The following is a 20,402-nucleotide window of genomic DNA, read 5'->3' on the forward strand; positions in this document are numbered from 1 at the left end:
CCTTTCCTTAGCTGCCATTAGGTCTTGCACGTGCCCTAAACGACAGATGTGATGTTTTTGCCTTTGCAGATTAAGAGGTTTGTTCCATAAATTAGATAAGAACATAGTTCCAGGCAAAATCTTGACAGTGGCTACTGTTAGCATCTCCCAGCTTATCTCAATAATGAATTTTTTTCCAGGATTTGTCATGATCTTTTCTATGATTCCCAACTTAGCTCATGGAGGGAAATATCACAAGAGTGTACAGATCCTGTTTCTCTGATAGTGAAGATTAGCTCCCTGCTCAGCCTCCTTGGAACCACAGGAGTATTCCATTTTTATTGGCCTGTGTATGGTGAATATTGTCAAAAATGTTTTCTTTTATGTTAGACCACCTTTTTCTCAGACCTTTGGCTAGAAGGAACAGGGTTTTCTTGGAGCTCTTTTTGTCTATGCCTATTGTTGGCTCCAGATTGTTGGCTTCTTCAGCACCCAGTCTAGCATATATTTGAAGCAAAAGGAAAACCGGGGAATTCTCCATCATGTTATTTCTTAAGTCCATGGATCTACTTTCTTTTCATTTTATAGAGTCTTCCTATGTTTGCTAATATTTTTCCTGTCCAGGCATTCTTGATTATAAGAGGAAAGACTTGGGAAGAAATGGGTTAGTCTTTCTTGGCTAGCCCTGGAAATAATACCTGTTTTTTAAAAACAACTTGGGTGAAGAGGGAGAAAAAGAGTTTTTGTCTGTGTGCATGAATTGTTTAATCTTTGGAAATGTGGCCAGAAACAAAAGGATTAAATGTACAGCAAAACATGGGTATAAGTTCCTCTCCATGTGAAGTATCAGATTTATAATATGCTTTCAATTTTTCTAATTTTAGGATATTATGAAGTTGATGACCACATGAAAAAGATCGAGGAAAAACAAGGGAAGCCTCTGTGGCAAGTAATATTCATTGATGATGAAATATTGAATAAAGAAGGACAGAAAGTTTTAGAAAACACATTTAATCCAGGCATAGCTCCAGAGTTTTCAGGACGAATACCCTGTAAATGTGACTCATGTAAAATGAATTTTCCAATTGTTTCTGAATTAATTTTATGTGAAGGGAACTGTCCAAGAAAGAAGGCTCATTACTTGAATGTGTGTGAAAGATTGCAGCTTGATATTGACTGTGAGAAAACTCATACTGGACATAAATCTTATGAATATAATAAAAACGTGAAAACTCACAATCATAAGAAGGATCAGTATCAGAAATTTCAAACTTGGAAGCAATCTTTTGAATGTAATGAATTTGGAAAAGTCCTACATGATAAGGTCTGTATTACAGCCGGGAGTTTTCCAACAGGAGTGAATCCCTGTAAGGATGATGAATTTAGGAAAAACTGTGATAAAACCATTTTATTTAACCACATGAGAACTGACATAAAGGAGAAGTACTCTGATCTTAATACATGTGAGAAATTTTGTGAAACAACTATCACTGTGGAATACAGTAAAGTTCACGTGGCTATGACACACTATGAATGTAATGAAAGGAGGATTGATTTGAATGGGATATCACCTCTTACTCAATCTCAGAGAACTGTTAGAGGAGAGAGTGCTGTTGAAAGCAATAAATGTGGAGAAAACTTTAGCCAGAGCTCATCACATGTAATACATCAGAAAACACAAACTGGCAATAAACTATATGCATATAATGGATGTATGGATGCCTTCTACCAGAAATTAGACTTTACAATGTACCACAAAACTCACACAGAAGAGAAATTCTACCAGTCTGGTGAATATGGGAAATCTGGGAAATCCTGTTATCAGAAAGCATACTTCATTCACAATCAGAAATCCCATTCAGGGGAGACATCTTACCAATCTGAGGAATATGGGAAATCCTTTTGCTCAAGTTCACACCCTGTTCAGCATTCTGAAACTTATGTGACGTTCAAACTTTATAAATGTAGTGAATGTGGGAAAAGTTTCTGTCAGAAGTCTAACCTCACTGAACATATAAGAATTCACACAAAGGAGAATTATGAAAACAGTGGCTATGGGAAATCTTACAAGTCACTCCTCACAGGATGTCAGAGAACAGACACAGATATGAAACTCCATCAAGGCAGTAAATATAGGAAAACATTGTCCAACATGGCGCATCTCAAAGAACATCAGAGAATTCACATAGAGGAGAAACTTTGTGAGTGTACTGAATGTGGAAAATTTTTCTCCAAGACATCACATCTCAGAGCACACCAGAGAATTCACACAGGTGAAAAACCCTATGAATGTACTGAATATGAGAAAACTTTCTCTCACAAGATGCACCTCAATGCACATCAGAGAATTCACACAGGGAATAAACCTTATGAATGTAATGAATGTGGGAGATGTTTTACCTATAATTCAGCCCTCAGAGCACATCAGAGAATCCACACGGGTGAGAAACCCTATGAATGTAGTGACTGTGAGAAAGCCTTTGCCCACAATTCAGCCCTCAGAGCACATCAGAGGATTCACACAGGAGAGAAACCTTATGAATGTAATGATTGTGGAAGGTCTTTTGCCCATATTTCTGTTCTCAAAGCACATCAAAGAATTCATACAGGGGAGAAACCCTATGAATGTAGTGAATGTGGCAGATATTTTACCTATAATTCAGCTCTGAGAGCACATCAGAGAATTCATACAGGTAAAAAGCCTTATGAATGTAGTGACTGTGAGAAAACTTTTGCCCATAATTCAGCCCTCAGAGTACATCAGAGAGTTCATACAGGAGAGAAACCATATAAATGTAACGAATGTGAGAAAACTTTTGCCCATAATTCAGCCCTTAGAGCACATCAGAAAATTCACACGGGGGAGAAACACTATGAATGTAATGAATGTGGGAAAACTTTCTCCCAGAAGACTCACCTCAGTACACATCAGAGAATTCACACAGGGGAGAAACCTTATGAATGTAGTGAATGTGGGAAAACTTTCTCCCAGAAGTCATACCTCAGTGGACATGAGAGAATTCACACAGGGGAAAAACCCTATGAATGTAACATATGTGGGAAAACTTTTGTCCATAAGGCAGCACTCATAGTGCATCAAAGAATTCACACAGGAGAGAAACCTTTTGAGTGTTACGAATGTGGAAAAACTTTCTCCCAGAGAACACACCTCTGTGCACATCAGAGAATTCATACAGGGGAAAAACCCTATAAATGTAATGAATGTGGCAAAACTTTTGCAGATAATTCAGCCCTCAGAGCACATCAGAGAATTCACACAGGTGAGAAACCCTATGAATGTAATGAATGTGGGAAAACTTTCTCCAAGACATCACATCTCAGAGCACATCTGAGAACTCGGAGAGGGGAGAAACCCTATGAATGTAATCAGTGTGGTAAAACTTTCTCTGAGAAGTCATATGTTAGTGCACATCAGAGAGTTCACACAGGGGAGAAACCTTATGAATGTAATATATGTGGGAAACCATTTGCTCATAATTCAACACTCAGAGTACATCAGAGAATCCACACAGGTGTAAAATCCTATGAATGTAATGAATGTGGGAAAACTTTCTCTCAGAAGTCACACCTTAGTGCACACCAGAGAATTCACACTGGGGAGAAACCCTATGAGTGTAATGAATGTGGGAAAGCTTTTGCACAGAATTCAACCCTCAGAGTACACCAGAGAATTCACACGGGGGAGAAACCCTATGAATGTGAAGACTGTGGGAAAACATTTGTCCGTAAGGCAGCTCTTAGAATACATCACTCCAGAATCCATACCAGACAGAAAGCCCTAACCTGTAATGAATTTGGGAAGCCCTGAACGAACTGATACCTCATTGTATAATACACAGAGGAGAAACTTGTGTCACATAGACTGGCAAATTATTTCTCGTAACCATTTCCTTTTCCACTAGGCTGATCATTTGTCAAAAACTCCCAATCTTATGTTCGTCCAAATGGGGCTGATGATAGAATGTGATGCTAATGATACATATTATTTTTAATCCTGGTCTGTGTTAAAAGGGAGATATTTCTGCAGCAAACTTGGGTCCTTTGTGTTAAACGTGGTGGAAGACAAGCTCAGAGAATCTAAAGTCTGAAAAATGGCATGTAACAGCATTCTTTCAGATACTCACCAGTTGGATTTTTTTTTAAAGCAAGAATTAGGTTTGTATTTTGTTGAACTCTTACAGGTTTAGCCAACTCTCTCTTAGAGTGGGATGATACCTTATGAATACAATACATTTTAAAAGAACTATATGAATTTAACTAATCATTACACATCAGAGACTTTTTATGAACAAGAAAACTGTCAACATCCTGAAGGATCAGAAGCCTTCATTAAAAAATCAAACAAGTGTCAGGGAAAAATACAAAGCTTTTACCACAGAGTGAATTACATTAAGCATCAGATAATCAGAATGAAGTTTTATATTTTGAATAACATTTCTCAACAAAGCAAACTTTCAGATAATTTTTTTCTTAGGAAATGTCAGTTTTAGAATTGAAGATAAAATCTTCACCTAGAAATGATGTACTAAAACTTGTATGTAATAGCAAAGGTTTTACAGAAAATATGTATATGAGAAAATAACTTAAGACCAGTGGTTCTCAACTTTCCTAACGCTGTGCCTCTTTAATACAGTTCAACGCACAGGTTGAGAACCACTGCCTTAGACAAACCTCAGTGTTGAATGTGAAGTTTTAAAAATGGAAGAATGACTTGAATTCTGTGGAAAATACCAGTAAATGTTTGTGAATAGTCTCTGAGCTATGTAGAACATCTATATGAATCTATATATAAATAGGTGATTTATTAGTACTAGTGAGTTTTAGTAGCAACCAGCAGCCAAACTTGTTATGAACATGTCCACTTCCTTTTCTGAGTGTGTCTTCTTTTGGCTTCCCTTAACTTGATGCTGTAAAGATTATGTTCTGCCTGCTATGTCTAAACATTAGTCTTGCCCTCTTTTGCTAGAACCTAAGAGATCCTTGAGATTTCTTAAGCATTCTTTGTGTGTGTGCACGTGTATGGATGGTAGAGGGGTGGTGATTCTTACGTATTTTTTTTGTGGGGGGGGGGCTTTCATTTTATCCTATTCTATCTCAGCCCTCTCGTGTGCATATAGACTGTGCAGCCTGTCTAGGATCTTTTCTGCAAAGCTGAGACAGCAGGTTTTGGAATTGAAGTGAAAAGGGCTACTTCATGGGAGAAGCACAGCACTGGTGCTGAACAACAGACTTTTGGTAAAACAATACAATGTAGTATAAGACAAGAAAATCCATGAAACCAGGAGTAAATTATCAATCTCTCACCAATAAACATTGCTGACAAGCTGCTCAAACCTGCTCTAAAGCATCTTGGACTCATACAGAGAGGCAATATTAATCAGTATGTTTTACTTCTTGATTCAAGGTCAGTGATTTCTTAAGCATTCTTTGTGTGTGTACACATGTATGGATGGTCGAGGTGTGGTGATTCTTATGTATGTTTTTTTTTGGGGGGGGCCTTTCATTTTATCCCAGTCTATCTCAGCCTTCTCATGTGCATATAGACTGTGCATCCTGTCTAGGATCTTTTTTTTTTTTTTCCAACATCATGATGCCTGGTTGAACTGTGCATTGCAAACTAGTGGTGTTGCTGCAAAGCTGAGACAGCAAGTTTTGGAACTGAAGTGAAAAGGGCTACTTCATGGCAGAAGCACAGCACTGGTGCTGAACAACAGACTTTTGGTAAAACAATGTAATGTAGTATAAGCCAAGAAAATCCTTGAAACCAGGAGTAAATTATTAATCTCTCACCAGTAAACATTGCTGACAAGCTGCTCAAACCTGCTCCAAAGCATCTTGGACTCGTACAGAGAGGCAATACCTAATCAGTATGTTTTAATTCTTGATTCGTGGTCAGTGATATGCAGACATTTTAGCTCAGACTCATTCCAGGTCTGCTGGACTTTCACAACAGAGTCCACCCCATACCTTCCTGCTAATTTTTGTTCACAGCCTTTTATAACCAAACCATCACTCTTATTTGACAAAATCATTTGGCTTTCAATGGTCTAATCAATAGACAATGAAAATGTACATACAGATTTCAAAGAGTTGTAATAACCACTGAGGGGTTGTATGTTTAAACTGTCCTATAATGCCAGCATAAACTGTCACGTTTTTTACATTTCTTTCCCCTGATCTACAGCTATCTGTAAACCTTTTGAGATTTATACTTTTATTAGTATACATTTTATTGAGGTTTATACAATTAAGAATCCTAGTCAATTTCTCATTTAATCTTCTTTAGGCCATTTCTACTCCATGGAGATAGTCTATGAAACAAGATCCATAAGAAACAGTCACATTAATATTGTTCCATGTCGTAATTGAGTTCTGATCTGTTCATTGATCAGAGGACCTAGATCAATAGTGGAAGTATATTTATTAGGTTGGCCATTTTACAAAGACTTCATTTTAAAGTGGAAAAAGTTTTGGTAGTTTATTGCCCTAAGGAGGATCTGAGTCAAAGCTAAGAGAGAGTATTATTCATTTATTGTAAACTTCTCTTAAAACACCAAAATTACCTTAGATTTTCCTCTTTTGTAACACCTATTTATTGGTTTCACCCCACTCAGGAAGAATTTACCCCCTTTATCATTAATTTTGAAACAAAATGTTCCCACTGAAGTCAGTTACTCTCAGCCATAGTGACGGTAGCAAGATGAGACAACCCAGAGCTTCTTCCTCTTTGGTCCATTCTCAGGTATATGGGGTTAGCTTGGTTAAGTACAGAAAAATATGGCTCTCCCATCCACTAGGCAACACAACATTAGCATAGGCAGTCCCAACTTGGTGGGATGCAGGGAGAGGATCATCCAGCCCATCAGTGTCTTTGAATTCTTGCCATTTGTCAAAGTAATAGCCATATTCTCTGGTTTTGTAATGTTACTAGACACTTGCATTTTAAGTTTATTTTGGCCCCATTATAGAGACTTCCAGCATTGGGAGGGGGCAATATTGTGTAATTAGGAAGGGTTGTATGTAAATTCCTTTCTGTCTTCCACAATACTACCACAGAAGTATACTAATTTATCTAATCAAGACCCACCTTTAATCCCCTCATGGTAAATTACAAAATAATACCAGAGGTTTATAGAACAACCCTTCCATCTTTTGTCACCTCTCATCTTTTAAATAGCAATTTAATTATTCATTTCATTTATTAATCAAACTATTACTTTGAGGTTAATTTGGAATACAATATTTCTTCCCACAGTATTTCACTGCTGTGAGTAGTCAAGTGAGTACTTTCATTTGAAGAAATGTAACAAAGACAATAAACTGAATCCAGTGTATATTTCTCGCTAGTTCTTTGATAATGCTTTGGCTTCACTCATTTGGTATTTGAAGCCAACCCTGGAAAAATCTATCAAGTTCTGTCAATATTCATTTAACTTCATTTAACTATATCCAGAGTAAACAATACTTAACAGCCAGTTACAAAATACAGCTGTTAATCTTATCGGAGTTGGCTTATATATATATGATAAGTCATTCTTCTCTTGCTTCTTTCAAAAAAAAAATTTAATGTAGTTTTGTAGATGTGTAGATTAATATTTTTTTCCTCAAATTTCATAAGTTTCCAGGCATATTTCTTCAAATATTTTTTTCTGTTTCTTGCTCACTCTCTCCTGTCCTTCTGGTACTCCAATTATGTATACCCTGATGCATTTGATGGTGTCCCACCTTCCTCTGAAGTTCTGTTCATTTCTTTTTTTTTGGATTGCTTAATTTCTGTCAATTTATCTTTTAAGTTTCTGACTCTTTCTTCTGCCAGTTCAAATCTATTGTTTGAGTCATTCAAGTGAATATTTTTTGAGTTAATGTATTTTCAACTCTGAATTTCTATTTCTTTTCATAATTTCTATGTCTTTATTGATAGTCTTTTTCATAACACATTGTCATATCTTCCTTTACCTCTTTAAGCATGGCTGCCTTCGCTTCTCTGAACATGTTCATAATAAAGGTTTTGAAGTCTTAGTCTAAGACCTATACTGAAACATTCTTTTTCATGTGCATAGTTACCTTTTTCTATTTCTTTGCATGTTTTTTTTTGGATGAAGATTGGATTCTTTTTTTTTTTTTTTTTTTTTGTAGAGACAGAGTCTTACTTTACCACCCTCGGTAGAGTGCCATGACGTCACAAGACTCACAGCAACCTCCAGCTCTTGGGCTTTCACGATTCTCCTGCCTCAGCCTCCCGAGCAGCTGGGACTACAGGCACCCGCCACAACGCCTGGCTATTAAGATCGGATATTTTTAATGATATAGCCCAGTCTCAATGGCTCATGCCCATAATCTTAGCACTTTGGGAAGCCAAAATAGACGTATTGCTTAAGGGCAGGAGTTAGAGACCAGCCTAGGTGACATAGTGAGACCCTATTGCTACAATAGAATTTTAAAAAATTGGGCAAACACCTGTAGTCCTAGCTTCTCAAGAGATTGGGGCAGTAGGATTGCTTGAGTCCAGGAGTTTGAGGTTACAAAGAGCTATGATCATATCACTATACTCCAGCCTGGACAACAGAGCAAGACTCTATAAAAATTATAATTAAAATAACATATTTTAACAATTCTGGATACTGATTCTCTTGTCCATGGGGCTTAGTTTTTGTTGTTTGATTAGTGACCGACTTGGCTGGACTATTTTGATGAAGTCTGTTTCCCAATAGTGTTACCTTTGATGTTACTTTCCAGAGAGCATAGCTTTGGGCATGTGCACAGTCACCTTAGGATGCCAGTAATTTCAGCAGGACTCCCTTAGGATACCTCTTTCCCTGATTTCTTTGTTAAACTCTCTGCCTCTGTCAGTTATATCCAACTGTTAGCTTCCACTAATTTCCAGCTGATTGGTTTATTATGTGAGTGTCCTGGGGCATACGTTGTTCCATAGATGAATTAAATTTGTCTTCTTTTAGGGGTTTTGAAGTCAGTCTTTCAAGTTTGTTCGGACCCCAGGAGGGCTTTTCTTAGCTGGCTCTTTTCCTGGTTTTATTCAGTAATCTAGCTGGCCTATAGTTTATCTATTTGCTGCCCTGAAACTATATGCCTCTGCTAAACAACAAAATTTCCATTTTCATTTTCAAGAGTCTCCTAAGGCTTGAAGTTCTCCAAACTCTGTTTCAAATAAAGTCAGAACTCTTGGGGAGACCAACAGCTCTGGGACCTCTGTCTCCCACAGGACAAAATCTTGTCACCACTGCTCTGGATCTGGGGGTGGAGACAGTGGCTCACGTCTCTCAAAGTGATACCCCCTGTTTTTTGTGGAAGGCTGAGTGAGGGCAATAACCTCTAGTCTTCTTGGCTTTTCTGTCTGGTGGGGAACTTCTTCCTGTGAGGCAGCTGAGGTAAAGGCGTCAGGGTTGCAGTATTTTCAGTCTGCTATGCCTGTGATGGAGAAGGAAGCTCCTGACCTTTTGGTTGCTCTTACTTAGAATTTAGTCTCTGTGCCAAGCAGTTGTAAGACTGAATTATTCTGGTGGGCCTTCCTTCCAAAGAGAGATTGTATCTTTTGGGTGGAAGCTGAAGGTAGAGGGAACTCTATCTGCTTTGCCACACCTGTTCAAAGTGGAGATTCTGTTACATTGAGCAGTGGGGAGGAAGTGGCTCAAGTACTGGGGAGAGGAAGTAGGTCATGGTTTTCATGCTGGAAACATTATTCTTACTGATATTTTCTTGAAGAAAATTTTCTTTACTGTCCGTATACCCTTAAGATAATTTCCACAGACTTTAAAATGTTATTTTTTCAAAGGATAATTTAAACCAGTTGTGGTTGGTTATTTCACTGAAGAATACTTGAAAATAGTAAATTCCAAAATTTAAAATGTCAGATATCCAGTAAAAAATTACTAAGAATTCAGAGGAGGACAAAGATGTGATCCATAATGAGGATAAAAACCAAACACTATAAAAGACTCATAAGTAACAAATAATATAATTAGTAGAAAAGAACATTTCACAGTATGTTTTAAGACTTTCTGTTTCAGCTCCAGTATGTAAGAGTTTATAAGTTGTCATTTCTGTCCTTACAGTAAAAAGAAACCTAGAAGAAATAGAAATCAAAATCTTTTTTTCCTAGCCCATCAGAGAACTGATGTTATAGGACAAACTGTCACTCCAAAATCTAGGGAGACATACACTTCCAGAGATACACATCTAAAATTTTGCTTATCTGAGCAGAGAAAAGAAGAACCAAAGTTGGTAAAAATATTTAAGTAGAGATTTTGATGAACTACTGGAGGCTGAGGGTGACTAATTTCAGCAGGAGAAACTTCTGAGATCTGAGGGTCCCAGTTTTAGGGTGACCCATTTATTTTTACTTGCAGGAATTGCAACAGATTCTCAGGATAATCATGGCTCTAGTTTGGGAGGAAAAGAGGAATCCTTGTTAAATTAAAAGCAAAACAAAACAAAACAAAACAAAAACAAACAAGACCTAGAGGCTTCTTCAAACAAAGACATAATTACCAGAAAAAATAATTTGTGCATATTTGGGCTGAGAGAAGGAAATTTTCTACTCTCCAGCCAAATTCAGCCTTCTTGAATTAACTAAAAGAAAAACTGAAGTTGGGGTGTCACTGAAATAGATCGGAAATCTCTTAGCCTGAGAAGGGAATAAGGGATAGGGAGAAGGAAAGTTGAATACCATTGTGAAAGCGTCAGAAATACTTGTAAAGCTCACAGTCCTGGGACATAGGCCCCCCCCTAAAGAACTGAGATTTAACTGGAAGATTATAGAGCACCCTAACTTCCCCACACTGCACCAATAGGATCCTGTGGAATAACAGTGAATTACAGCTGAAAGAGTTCTAAGAAATAAACTAGGGAGGAGTAACTAGGGAATCCCAAAGTTAAGAAGAGAAAAAATATGAACACTAGAGGAATTTGCAGCCTTTGGTACTTGTAGCAAATATAAAACACAGCTTAACTCCTAGCTATAAATCTACACATGGGAGGCCTATTTAACTCAGTCTGTATTACATAATACATAGCTTTCAACACAAAAATGACAGGACATGGCATGCCAAAAAATAAGAAAAAAAAAATCTGAAGAGACAAAACATCATTAGAAACAGACTCAGGTATGATACAGAGGTTGGAATTATACAAACAGAAAGTATAAAATAACTGATTAATACATTAAGGGCTCTAGTGAAAAAAGTAGAGAACAGGCAAGAACAGATAGGTAATATGAACAAAGTGATGGAAACTCTAAAGAAGGAAAAATAAAAGAAATATCAGAATATGATTAGATTAATGTCAGAATATATAAAGAACTCATACACCTGAAGGACAACAAAAAACTCCCAGACAACCCAATTGTAAAATAACAAAGGACTTGAATATATGTTTCTGCCAGAAGATATACAAACGGCCAAAAAGAGCATAAAAAGATGTCCAGCATTAATTACTAGGGAAATGCAAATCAAAACCACAACTAAATACCATTTAAACTCTATGAAAATGGCTAATACGCATACATACAGAGACTGTAAAAGGGTGGCAAGGATGTGGAAAATTGTTGGTGCATTGCACTGTTGATGAGAATGGAAAAATTGGTTGTTCTATAAAACTACAGTGTGGTCATTCCTCAAAAATTAAGCATAGAATACCATATAATTCAGTGATATCCTCTCTACATATATACCTGAAAGGATTAAAAGCAGAGACTCAAACAGATATGTGTACACCAATGTTCATAGCAGCATTATTCACAATAGCCAAAAGATGAAACCACTCAAATGCCCATTAATGGATGAATAAACAAAAGATGGTATATACATTCAATACAGTATTATTCATCCTTAAAAAGCCTTAGCTTGATAGGACTGTCATAACAAAGTATCACAAATTAGGGGGCTTAAAAAGCAGAAAGTTATTTTCTCAGCCTGGGCTGGATGTCCATAAGCACATGTGTAGCTGAGTTGTTTCTTCTGTGGCCTCCTTCCCTTTTTTTTTCTTTTTTTTTTTTTTTTGGTTGCAGTTTGGCCGGGGCCAGGTTTGAACCCGCCACCCTCGGTATATGGGGCCGGTGCCTTACCGACTGAGCCACAGCCGCCCCCTCCTTCCCTTTTTGTTACGTGTCTTCTACCCTTGTCTTCACATGGTTTTCCCTATGTATGTGTCTTAATCTCTTCTTCTTATAAGGACACTAGTCACAGTGGCCAAGACCTATCTCTGTGACCTCATTTCACCTTTATTACTATCTTTGAACATCCTATCTTCAAATACATTTACATTCTGAGGGACTGAGTATTAGGGCTTTAATATATACATTTTAGGGAGACACAATTCAGCCGACAACATGGCTAAACTTTGAAAACGTGGTAAATGAAATAAAAGGACAATTATTGTATGATTTTACTTACATGAGGTTCCTAGAATAGTGAAACTCACACACACAGAAAGTATAAGAGTTATCAAGGGCTGGCAAAAGAGCTGGTGCTATAGGCAGTTATGTTTAATGAGTACAGAGTGAATTAATTAGAGTTAGATAGTTGTTATGGTTGCACAGTCATGTGAATATACTTAGTGCCAAAGAGTTGGACACTTAAAAATGGTTAAAATGGTAAATTTCATGTTATATGTATTTTCTACAGTAAAAAAAGAAAATGCTAGGAATAAAAAATACAGTAACAGAACAAAGAATGCCTTTGATGGGATTATTAATACACTCATCACAGACAAGAAAAGAATCAGTGATTTTGAAGATATTCCACTATGTTGGAGAAGGAATAAATGATATTAAAAATTAAATTTTTTATTTTTCTGGGCAGTGCCTGTGGCTCAAAGGAGTAGGGTGCCAGCCTCATATGCTGGAGGTGGCGGGTTCAATCCCAGCCCTGGCCAAAAACTGAAAAAAAAAAAAAAATATATATATTTTTTCTATTCTTAATCCCTGTAAAAGGTAATTTAAAAAAAAAATAATAATAATTACAATGTGTTACATGATTATAGAATATGAGTAAGTGAAATTAAAAACAGCAATATCACAAGAGACAGGAGGGAAGACATGAGAATATTTAAGGCACCTGCACTGCAAATGAAGTAATAATACAGTGGCATTTGAAAGTAATGCAGAATGCAAAATTTATATAATAAACTGCAGATCAACCATTAAAAACTTCATAAGAAAAGTATAATTAATTATCTAATAAAATAAGATAGACCTAGATCATATAAAATGATTAATTAAAAGAAGACAGAAAAAGAATGGGATGAACAGAGAACACAAACATGGTAGATATCAACCCACTTATATCTACAATCACTTTAATTCCAAGTGGCTTAAAATGCTGTTGTAGCTATATTAAACATGTTCAAGAAGGTAGAGGAAATCTTATGTATGTTAAAGAGAGATATGGAAGATACCCCAAAATAAAACTTGTAAAGATGAAAAACAGTGTCTGACATTTAAATATACTGACACACTATAAACTACAAAACATTAATAAAATAAATTGTAAAAAACAAATATAAATGGAAAGACATCCTGTGTTTGTGGAATTTGAAGACTTAATATTTTTAAAATCTCTATATTATTCAAAAAGTCTACAAATTCAATTAAGCCCTATCAAAATTCCAGCAGATTTTTTTTACAGAAATAGAAAAAACAATTCTAAAATTCATATGGAATCACAAAGGATCCTGAATAGCTAAAACAATCTTGATTTCAAAATATATTACAAAGCTAAGGCAATTAAAACAGTATGTTAATGGAATTGAAGACAGACATACAGACCAATGGAATCAAATACAGAGCTGCCCAGATACAAATCTACGTACATACAGTCATCTGATCTTTGGCATGAGTACCAAGAATGTACAATCAGAAAAGGATAGTTTCTTCAACAAATGCTATTGGAAAACTGGATAGAACATGCAAATGAGTGGAATTGAACCTTGATCTTGTACAGAGTGAATTAATTAAATTAATTAAATTAATTAAATTAATTAATTTAACACCAAAAGTAAAATCAAAATGGATCAAGAAACTTAAATGTAAGACCTGAGACTGTAGTGCACCTAGAAGAAAACACTGGGGAAAAGACAAGGGGTTATTTTCCAAAATATATAAGGAAATCACCTCAACATCAAAATGCATACATACATACTTACATACCTAATTTTAAAAATGTCCAAAGGATACACTGCTGGTGGGACTGTTATACATCCTTTTTGGAAGGAAGTATGGAGAACCTTCAAAGAATTCAAATTAGACTTCCCATTTGATCCTGCAATACCATTACTAGGCATCTACCCAGAGGAAAAAAAAAATCATTTTATGATAAAGACATTTACACTAGACTGTTTATCACAGCTCAATTTACAATTGCCAAAATGTGGAATCAACCTAAATGCCCACCAACCCAGGAATGGATTAACAAGCTGTGGTATATGTATTCATGGAATACTATTCAGCCATTAAAAAAGATGGAGACTTTACATCTTTTGTATTAACCTGGATAGAGTTGGTACATGTTCATCTTAGTAAAGTACCGCCAGAATGGAGACTCAAGAATCCAGTGTACTCAATTCTTATATGAAGCCAGTAGATGATCTAATATATACCATTGTAAAAGAAAAATCAATTCAAGGTGGAGTAGGGGAATGAGAGAATAGGGAGACGGATGGGGGGTTATGGTGTATGACACAACTTCTGGGGGTGGAACACAATTGTAAGAGGGACTTTACCTAACAAATGCAATCATTGTAACCTACTTCTTTGCACCCTCAACCCCAAGCAATAAAAAAATAAAAGAGCAAAAGACATGAATAGACATTTCTCCAAAGAAGACAAACAATATATATATCCAACAGGTATATAAGAAAATACTCAATGTCAGTAATCATCAGGGAAATGTAAATCAGACCCACTAAGCTGTCTCATATCTGTCACGAAGACTATTATTTTTTTAAAAGGACAACAAATATTGGAGGTGATGTGTGAAGAAATGGAATCCTTATACATTGTTGGTGAGAATGCAAAATGGTGCAATTACCATCAAAAATAGTGGGGAGGTTCTTCAAAAATTAAAGATAGATCTCTATATCCCCCAACAGTTCCACTTCTGGGTCTTTACCCAAAATAATTGAAATCAGGATCTTAAAGAGATATTACCATTCTGATGTTCATTGCAGCATTATTCACAACAGCTCAGACATGGAAACATTAATGTCCATTGACAGATGAATTCATAAAGAAAATGTATATACATACAATGGAATACTATTCAGCCTTTTAAAAGAAAGAAATTGCGCAACATGGAACATGAATCAGTCTTGATGAAGATTTTATGCTAAGTAAGCTACACAGAAACAAATTCTGCATGATTCAATTATACGAGATATCTAAAATAGTTCAATTCATAGACTCAAAATGTGGAAAAGTGATTTCCAGGATGGGTGTGAAGGGGAAATGAGAAGCTGCTTCTCAGCAGATATGAAATTTCAGAAATGCAAGATAAATGAACTTTAGAGATCTGTACAATATTGTGCCTATTATTAATAAGATTGTATACACAGAGAAATCCATTAGGAGGGTAGATGTCATGTTAAGTGTTCCTACCACAACAAAATAAAAATAAAAAATTTAAAAAATAAAGCATTGTAGTTCATCAAATTAAGAAATTACAAAAAAAAGCCATGTTATCTCTAAAAACTTTGAAAAAGTATATAACCCTCCTCAAAGTATTACTTGTGTTAGCAGGAAACATTGCCAATTTGATTGAGATAATTTACACAAAACCTACAGATAATGTCATATTTTTATTGAAAAAGTGCTCTTCCCCTAAGATCAGAAATAAAATGATAGTATCAACTCTTACCACTTATAGTCAATATTGTAATGGAGGCAATAAAGCCAAAAAAAAAAAGAAAGGAAAAACATACAACACGTGGATCAGAAAAGTAAAATTATTTTTTTTTTATTTTTAAGACTACATGACATAGAAAATCTTGTGGAATTTTTTTTTTTTTTTTTTTTTTTTTTTTTTTTTTAGAGACAGAGTTTCACTTTATGGCCCTGGTAGAGTGCCGTGGCCTCACACAGCTCACAGCAACCTCCAACTCCTGGGCTTAAGCGATTCTCTTGCCTCAGCCTCCTGAGTAGCTGGGACTACAGGCGCCCGCCACAACGCCCGGCTATTTTTTGGTTGCAGTTTTGGCCGGGGCCGGGCTTGAACCCGCCACCCTCGGTATATGGGGCTGGCGCCTCTTGTGGAATTTTTACAAAAAGCTACCAGAAACTAATAAGCTACTACTAATTATTATTTACGAACAAGCTGATAGAGTTGCTATTGCTAATAAATACCACATAGCTGGGCATGGTGGCACACGCCTATAATCCCAGTGACTCAGGAAGCTGAGGCAAGAGGATCACTTGAGGCTGAGGTTTTGAGACAAGCCTGGGCAGCACAGCAATGCCCTGTCTCAGAAAACATAAAAATAAATTTGCCAGACAAGGCAGAATGGACCTATAGTCCCAGATACTTGGAATGCTGAGGCAGGACAATTGGTTGAGCCCAGTTGTTCAAGGCTGTAGTAAGCTATGATTTCACCACTGTATTGCAGCCTGGGTCTGTTTTGCAGAGCAAGGTTCTCTCTCTAAAAAATGAATTAAAAAAAAGTTTGTAAAAATATTCACGTAAACATTATTAGTCACTAGAGAAATTCAGTTCAAAAGCACAATGACAAATCACCATACAACTATTTGAATGTCCAGAATTAAAAAGAATAACCACAGATAGTTGTCACTTCCCCTATAACCCTGTCCCCGTTGCCGCACGAAGAAAACAGGCGTGACAAGCTTGCAAGAGGCGGGCTAACCGTAAGCGCAGGGTAGCCCGGAGCAACCTCCGCAGTAGCTATTTGAGACTGGGCAGATCGGTGAGGGGAGTATTGGATAATGACAGCGTGCTTAGGGATTGCTATGGGTTTGGGCTCTCTCTAGGAGACTAACACCTGCGGATGAGTTGCCCCAGGGTCCTCCCCCAAGCTGCAAACCATCTCGCTCAGAGGCCCTCTGGCTCTTGCTGTCCTCTACAGATAGTGTTGATAAAGTGGTGCAGAAACTGGAATTCTCATACATGAATAGTAATTAAAAATGGTACAGTATAGCCACTTTGAAAAACAAATTGGCAATGTTTTCAAAAGGTAAGTATATACCCACCATTCGTTCCAGATACTCTACTCCTAGGTATTTACCCAAGAGTAAAGAAAGTTTGTATTTGTATAGAGACTTGGACATGAGTGTTCTTAACCCACTTTATTTGTAATAACAAAAAGCTGAAAGCAACCCAAATATCCAGTAAGTGGTGAATGTATAATTATGGTATGCCTATAATATGTGATCCTACCCGCCAATAAACATGAATAACCTGGTGACAATACAGATTGCAGCAAGATGAAACTGAAAATAATTATGGTGAGTGAAAGCAGGCAGACAAAGGAGAGTACATACCGATGGTTTCATTGCTATAGAATGGCTGAAAATAAAGACTGGTCTGTAGTGGTAGAAAGCAGATCAGTGACCACCTGGCTCTATGGGCAGGAGTGGGTAATAAGTATTACTAAGAGCTGACAGGAATATTTGGGGGTGATGGATATTGCTTTAAATCTTAATTTTTAGTGATGGTTTCATGTGTTTATACAAATGTCAACTATTACCCTGTATACCACATATATGTGCAGTTTATTTTATATTAGTTATACCTTACTTCTGTTAGGAATGAGAAACTAACAATATATATTAAATTTACTCTGTTACTTTCTTTTCCAGTGTTTTAGACAAAGACTCTGATGTGTGGCAATGACAGCTGTGATAATTAAACTGGCCCAAAAGATCTGTTTGAACTCAGTGGAGGTAAAAAACGAAAAATCATTTGCTTTAGAGTAATGTCTCTTTAATTCTGTGCTAATAGCAATTGCATTGCCCTTTCTCTCTCTTTCACCTTTTGATCTCAGAAATGATCATGTCGGCAGACCCTGAACATTAACCTTGACTAGAAAAGCAAGACAATATCAGGTGATGTCTGAGCAAGCCACAGTCTTACAGTATTCTCAGCTGCTTCTCCTCCTAGGACAGTCCACACAGATTCATTGCAGGCATGGAGAAACTGAGAATTCCTCTTAGAGCTGTTAAGTGTCTGAGGAATCAGAGGGATTATCTCTCATTTTAGGATTCCCTAAATGCATACACAGTCTCATAGACAGTTCTTGAATTAGAGCGTCCTCTTGAGAGAGAGGAAGAGGAAGGAGAGGGAGTGGGGAGAGAGAGGGAGTTCAGTTGTGTCTGATGAATGTTTCTTCCAGGACTAGGTTTCCTTAATCCTTCTCATCTTAAGATAGTTTAGATTTCATAGCCTCCTTTCCCTGCCCTGACTAATGGTTTTAAGCTGTAAAACCAAGCAGGTAACCTTATGGCTTAAACTTTAGGCCCTAAGGTGAAAAAAAAAAATTGTTGACTTTGTTGGGTCTTCTTTCTTTTTAACTTATAAGAATGTTCTCTCTAATCAGTACTTTTTGTCTGCAAACAAGCTTTGACTTCTCAAACTGTTGACAACTTGGCTTTGTTTTTGAATTATCAGTCTTCTGCTAATTGTATTTAACATGTCCCATGTGGAAAGAAAGTTTTGGCCTTAGAAGTGGCTGGAAAACATTGGCCCCAATAAATTATATTCAACCTGTCCTTCATTATAAAGAAATATTTGGTTGAGAATGGCTTTTGTATAGGAAGATCCTAAAATGGATGAAACATGTGACAAATGGTCATTGGTCCATTGTTAGTAAGGAGAAAAGAAATTGTCAGGATAGATAATTGAATTATTGAAATCTGTCACTGCAAGGGTCAGCCTTTTTTCTTTCCAAATCAGAGAGCAATCCTCTCAGACTTCCTTACATAGCCTTGAACATGCCAACAATCTGGGCTCCTGCTGTCTGGATGGGGGTTACTTCTCTTGAATTCTCTCTACCTAATTTGGAAGAATAAAATATAGGCCATTTTTTAATCTTCTGTGTGTGTGCGTAAAATATGTGTGTGTGTGCATATCTCATACATTTTTTTCAGTTTTATGAACTTTAATAATTGAATTACTATGATTGAAATTATTTCTAGCATAGTGTGTCAGAAAGCATTCTTATCTTCTCTGTAAGAGAGAGTTCCAAGGACCTGAGTATATTTTTCTGTCTAGAACCATTCAAGGGCTGAATTTGTGGACTTATCATATGTTCAACAATAATCCTGTATTTGGTCAAGGGTATAAGGGAAATTTCTGTATATCTTTTGCAACTTCATGTGAATCTACAATAATTCCAAAATAAAAAAAGTTTAAAAAGTACCTGTAAAAAGAAATCTCTCAATAAACATAAAACTTAATAAAAATGGAACCTTTGACAGAAACAGACTGATAAGCTTTCTGTGGTTGCCTCTTATGATTGTTGATTGATTAAAAATTTACCTGTCGCCAAATATCACAACTAACATGTCTGTGACATAATCTATCCAAACAGTTACATTGGTATTTGGGAGATGACAAAACAAGGTGACCAGCAGCTGTTTGACGTTCTTAGTTTATCTAAAACATCCTTTAATGAGGGTTATTCAAAGCTATGGGAAGAGGGCCGTACTTAAGATGAATGCCCTCACCTGTCACCCCCTCCACTTCCAGCAGGGCTTGATAAAGGAGGAATCTGGGTGAGCAAGTGCCCCAACCAACGTGCAGTGCCCCATGTGACATAAATCCAATGTTAATGGACTCAATTCTGTGTCACTTACTGGATTACTGCTTTTTTCCATTGTGCTATTTTGTCTATGATGACATCTGTCCCGAGCTGTCTTGATGAATAATTTTATGCATCTTGATTGGTGGTACAGCAATTCCTTCCATGTTATTATTTTTATTCTATAGGTTTTCTGTGTTTTAACTATTCTTGGGCCCTTGACTTTTGTATAAAGGTCGGCATTAGTTGTGTACATACTCAGAAAACCCACTGGGAATTCTGAGAGGAAATACATGGAATATTTGGATCTGTTTGAAAATTAAAATACTTAAAATAGTGAATTATAGTATTCAGGAGTATAGAATAAATTTTCATTTAGCCCTACACAGTTCCATGTTTCTTTATCATCTTAATGATTCAAGGAAATTAATGAATTATGCCCCTGGCATTTTGAAATTCTTTATATTTTCTGGATATTCTATGTGGTATGTAGACATTGCAAATACTTTCCACCAGTTCACAACTTGTATTTTCACTTTATTGGATTTTTTTTTTAAGGAAGATATTTTTCTTTTCAATATGAGGGAGTTAATTTATGCTTTCCTATTGGAGATTTGTTTCAGACAGTATTCATGAGAAAATCT

At 36.5% G+C, this 20,402-nt stretch overlaps 1 protein-coding gene across 1 annotated transcript in view; it reads left to right on the forward strand.

Annotated features, from left to right (window-relative positions):
- The window catches only part of ZNF658 (zinc finger protein 658), a 33,407-nt gene extending 13,998 nt beyond the window's left edge, over positions 1 to 19,409 (forward strand). The window contains exons 5-6 of the mRNA XM_053578175.1: positions 864 to 3,260; positions 17,819 to 19,409. Coding sequence (XP_053434150.1) covers positions 864 to 3,260; positions 17,819 to 17,826 — 2,405 coding nt within the window. The 3' untranslated portion in view covers positions 17,827 to 19,409. The remainder of the gene's footprint in view (positions 1 to 863; positions 3,261 to 17,818) is intronic.
- Positions 19,410 to 20,402: the final 993 nt, after the last annotated feature.

This window comes from Nycticebus coucang, chromosome 2, assembly GCF_027406575.1.
Source record: "Nycticebus coucang isolate mNycCou1 chromosome 2, mNycCou1.pri, whole genome shotgun sequence".
NCBI classification, from domain to species: domain Eukaryota; kingdom Metazoa; phylum Chordata; class Mammalia; order Primates; family Lorisidae; genus Nycticebus; species Nycticebus coucang.